Below are 5,058 nucleotides of genomic sequence, written 5' to 3' on the forward strand. Positions count from 1 at the left end.
AGGGCGCTGGACCCCCCCACATGCCCAGCCACAGCTTGAGTCTTGGACCTGGTGGTTTGCTTGCTCACTTTCCCTTTCTCTCCTCTCTCTCTGTCTGGTCAAATTAAAATAATAATAATAATAATAATAATAACTAATGAAATAAAACAAGTAAATAAATAAAGTAAATAAGTCTCTAAAAATATATATATTATGGGTGGCATGGTGGTTAAGGGCGCTGGCTTCCCACATGGCTGACTGTGGTTTGAGTCCCTGACCTGGTGGCTTGCTTTCTTACTTTCCCTCTCTTTCTTTCTCACTCTGTCCCTGTCTGGTAAAATTAAAAAATAAATAAACTTAAATAAAATAATTATTAAAAAATATATATGTATATATATTATGGTATGTTAACAATCTGAAAACTATAACAGGGAATATCCAACTCAGGCTACAGATGGAAAAGGCATAAAGTGGAGGAGCCTAATCAGGCAGGGACTGTTGGGATGGTGGGACACAAGCTTTCAAAAAAAGGCCACATAAGCATACACATTCCTAGGATCCTGACGGGACAGAGAGTTGGAGGGAAAAGGACTGTGACATAATGACATGACCAGCCCCATTAGGGAAGCTCTGTCTCTGGATGGACACACTCTATGGCATTTAGGGGGAAAAAAAATCCACCGTTTAGAGCTTTTGTTTCCATTTGCAGTAGGAAGTAGGACATGTGTGCTCATCAGAGACACAGAAAAAGAGAATGAGTGAGAAATACCCCCAAGAGGAGGATGGCCACACAGCAACCCCTTTTCCTCCATTCTCCTCTTGGGATTTTTTTCCCTTTTTTAAGAATTATTTTATCAGGACCAGCAGTTGGCGTAATGGCTATGTCGTTGGACTCCGATGTAGTCAACTGTAGTTCGAGTTCCGGACCTGGTGGCTTAAACTCACGCCAGGCGCGTGTGCATGCACACCCAAGATCCTGAGAGGAGAATGGAGGAGAAGATAATGCGACAAGGCCATCCCCTCTGGGGGTGATTTTTCACTTTCTATCTCTCTGTCTTCTTGGCGAGCACACGTACCCTAAACAAACCTCTCAAAAAAAAAAAATTATTGTATTTAACTTTTTTATCCACTTATTTTAATTTGGCCAAAAAGAGACAGTGTGAGGGAGAGAGATAAAAAAAGCAAGAGAGCAAGCCGCCAGGTCCAGGACTCGAACCACAGTCAGCCATGTGGGAGAGTCCAGCACCCTTAACCACCACATCACCTGCCGGCCCCCCATATTCACTTACTTTTAAAACGAAAAATACTGGGCTGGCCATTGGCCTGGTGGTTAAGGTGGCTGAATCCCACCTGGGTGACCACGTGACTCAAATTCTGAACATGGCGGCTCTAGAAATGTACAGGGTACGAGTGTATTTGTGTTCAAATCCCTAGAAGGGAAAGGAGAAGGACAGTGGTGTGGCCATCTCCCCATAGGGGAGTGATTTCTCACTTTCCCTCTCTTTTTCTGTATCTCTCTGGCCAGTTACATGCACTACATCAAACTTACAAAAACGGAAAACACCAAGTATTGAATAATTCAGTAAAATCATTAAAGGTAAGTGTTTATGCTTACAGGAAGGAAGGAAATGTTAAGGATTTTTATTTATTTATTTTTTAGGATTTTTGCCATAGGGGACAAGCGCTTGCCAGAGAGAGACAAAGAGAGGGAAAGTGAGAAATCATCCCCGCCCCACAGGGGATAGCCACACTACAATCCCATCTCCTCCATTCTCCTGCTGGGATTTTGGGCACTCAGACACATGTACCTACAACCACAGTTTGAGTCCTGGACCTGGTGGCTTGCTTTCTCACTTTCCCTCTCTCTCTCTTTGTCTCTCTCTGGTGAGTATGTGTGCCCAGTAGCACATTTAAAAATAACAATAATGATGAATAAAATTAAATAAATAATTCTTTAAAAAAATAAATAATGCGCTACTATTGGGAGTGGCAAATCGACACCTTCAGTCAAGGCCCCCTCTCTCCATGAGGACCTGAATGAAGGCTGCCAACTCTGAAACTTCTGAGTTTCTTCTTGTGGTTAATCATCCCCATTTTGATGGGCATCCTTGTTTTTTGTTTGTTTGATTGGTTTTCTTTTTTTTTTTTTTTTTGAGTTTTTTGCCATAGGATGTGTGTGTTCGCCAGACAGACAGAGAGAGACAGAGAGACAGAAGGTGAGAAATCACTCCCCCAGGGGGATGGCCATGCCACAATCCCTTCTCCTCCATTCTCCTCTCGGGATCTTGGGCACGCACGCACACACGCCTGGCTTGAGTTTAAGCCACCGGGTCCAGAACTTGAACCGTGGTCAACTACATGGGAATTCAGCGACATAGCCATTACGCTAACTACTGGTCCCATCCAATTGTTTCTTTTTTTAAAGTGAGATTTTTCCTATAGGGTATGTGTACTTGCCAGAGACAAAAGGCGAGAAATCACCTCCGAGGGGAGATGGCCATGCTCCAATCTTCTCAATTCTCCTCTCAGGATTTTGAGCATGCACACACATGTGCCCGGTGTGAGTCTTAAGCTTCCGGGTCCAGGATTCAAACCAAGGCTGTCTAAATGGGAGACCAGTGATGTAACCATTACACTATCTGCTGGTCGCCTGCCAGCCCCAATTTTTTTTAAAAAATATTTTATTTTATGTATTCATTCATTTATTTTAATTTGAACAGAGAGAGACACAGAAGAGAGAGAGAGGGAAAAAGAAAGCAAGCCACCAGTTCTGGGACTCAAACCAAGGTCGGCCATGTGGGAGTGTCTAGCACCTTAACCACCACGCCACCTGCTGGTCCCCAGCCAGCCCCAACTTTAAGGCATTTTTATCTTCTACTACAGTAGGAAAAGCACAAGCATTTACCTATTTCAGATCATAAAAGTATCATTTTCTTTCTTTCTTCTTTTTTTTTTTTTTTGAGAGGTTTTTGCTATAGGGTGCATGCACTTGCCAGAAAGACATAGAGAGACAGAGAGACAGAAGGTGAGAAATCACCCCCCAGGGGGGATGGCCACACCACAATCCCTTCTCCTCCATTCTCCTCTGGGGATCTTAGAAAAACACACACACATGCGCCCGCCATGAGTTTAAGGCACCAGGTACAGGACTCTTAACTGCGGTCGACTACATGGGAGTCCAGCGACGTAGCCATTACACCAACTGCTGGTCCCCAAAAGTATCGTTTTCTTATTATTTCCATGATGACAAAGCATTTAGTAAATAATCACATTATGATTACCATGTTCTGTTCCACATGACTGAGCACTCACCTCTGAAGTCCAGATAACAGAAAACAGAACGGAGTCATTCACCATCACAAGTTCTTCACCCTGGGAAGGAGAGGAATTGATACCTGAGTAACTCTTTGTAATTCACCAATTTCTTTTTTTTTTTAAGAATTATTTTATTTAACTTTATTTATTATTATTATCATTGTTATTTTCCAGTTTGATCAGAGAGAGACAGAGAGAGAGAGAGACAGAGGAAGTGAGAAAGCAAGCCACCAGATCTGAGACTTGAACTGTGGTTGGCCATGTGGGAGTCCAGCACCCTTAACCACCATGCCACTTGCCGGCCCTGTAATTCACCAATTTCTTTAGCATGTTTTCATTTTTTTTAGAGAGAGATTCTTGCTATAGGGAGCATGTGCTTACTGGAGAGACAGAGAGACAGAAAGCGAGAAATCCCCCCCCAGGGGGGATGGCCACGCCGCAATCCCTTCTCCTCCATTCTCCTCTCGGGACCTTGGGCACGCATGCACACGCGCCCAGCGTGAGTTTAAGCCACCGGGTCCGGGACTTGAACTGTGGTTGACTCCATGGGAGGGAGTCCAGTCACGTACCCATTACGCCATGTGCTGGTCCCAGCACACTTTCATTTATTTATTTAATTAACTAGTTTATTTAGCTGTTTCTCTTTTTAAAAGATGTATTATTTAATTTCATTTATTGTTATTATTATTCTCTAGTTTGTTACAGGGCACATATGCTGTAACATATGCTGAGAGAGAGAGTGGTCAAGCAATCTGGCAGGTCTGGGACTCGAACCATGGTCAGCCATGTGAGAGTCCAACACCCCAACCACCACGTCACCCACTGGCCCTCTAGCACACTTTCCTCTGGAAAGGTACTCATTTCTCTAAAGCCATAAAAGAAGAGTGGTTTTCCCCATTTCTCAGATTCTTCACCCGCTGTAGGTTTCTCAAGTCTAAGCCTTGGAATTTGATTTGAAATCAGGCAAAAGAAAAGAACGGGGGAGGGGGGGAACCAGCAGTTAGCGTAATGGCTATGTCGCTGGACTTCCACATAGTCGACCGCGGTTCACATCCCGGACCCGGTGGTTTAAAACTCACGCCGGGCGCGTGTGCGTGCGTGCCTAAGATCCCGAGAGGAGAATGGAGGAGAAGGGATTGTGGCATGACCATCCCCCCTGGGGGATGATTTCTCGCTTTCTGTCTCTCTGTCTCTCTCTGTCTGTCTGGCGAGCGCACGCGCCCTATAGCGAAAAAAACCTCTCCAAAAAAGAAAAAAAAGAAAAGAACAGGGGACCAGCAGATGATGTAACAGTTACGCTGCTAGACTCCCACGTAGTTGACCACGGTTCCTGCGACTTAAAACACATCAGGCATGTGGGGACCAGCAGTTGGCATAATGGCTATGTCGCTGGACTCCCACATAGTCGACTGCAGTTCGAGTCCCGGACCCAGTGGCTTAAACTCACGCCGGGCGCGTGTGCGTGCGTGCCCAAGATCCTGAGAGGAGAATGGAGGAGAAGGGAATGTGGCATGGCCATCCCCTCTGGGGGGTGAGCACACACACCTTACAGAAAAAAATCTCTCGGGGCCAGCATATGGTGTGGTGGTTAGAGGCACTGGATTCCCACAGAGCCGACCACAGATTGAGTCCTAGACCTGGTGGCTTGCTTTCTCACTTTCCCTTTCCCTTTCTCTTTCTCTGGTCAAATTAAAAAATAATAATAACAAATGGAATTAAACAATTCTTTTTAAAAATTTAAAGAAAACTCTAAAAAAAAAAAAA

At 44.6% G+C, this 5,058-nt stretch overlaps 1 protein-coding gene across 1 annotated transcript in view; it reads right to left on the bottom strand.

The window, feature by feature from the left end:
* LOC102483748 (zinc finger protein 709-like) overlaps nt 1-3,370 on the bottom strand; it is a 10,918-nt gene extending 7,548 nt beyond the window's left edge. The window contains 1 exon segment of the mRNA XM_014587341.2: nt 3,292-3,370. Coding sequence (XP_014442827.2) covers nt 3,292-3,336 — 45 coding nt within the window. The 5' untranslated portion in view covers nt 3,337-3,370.
* Nucleotides 3,371-5,058: the final 1,688 nt, after the last annotated feature.

This window comes from Tupaia chinensis, unplaced genomic scaffold (genome assembly GCF_000334495.1).
Source record: "Tupaia chinensis unplaced genomic scaffold, TupChi_1.0 Scaffold000201_2, whole genome shotgun sequence".
NCBI lineage: Eukaryota > Metazoa > Chordata > Mammalia > Scandentia > Tupaiidae > Tupaia > Tupaia belangeri.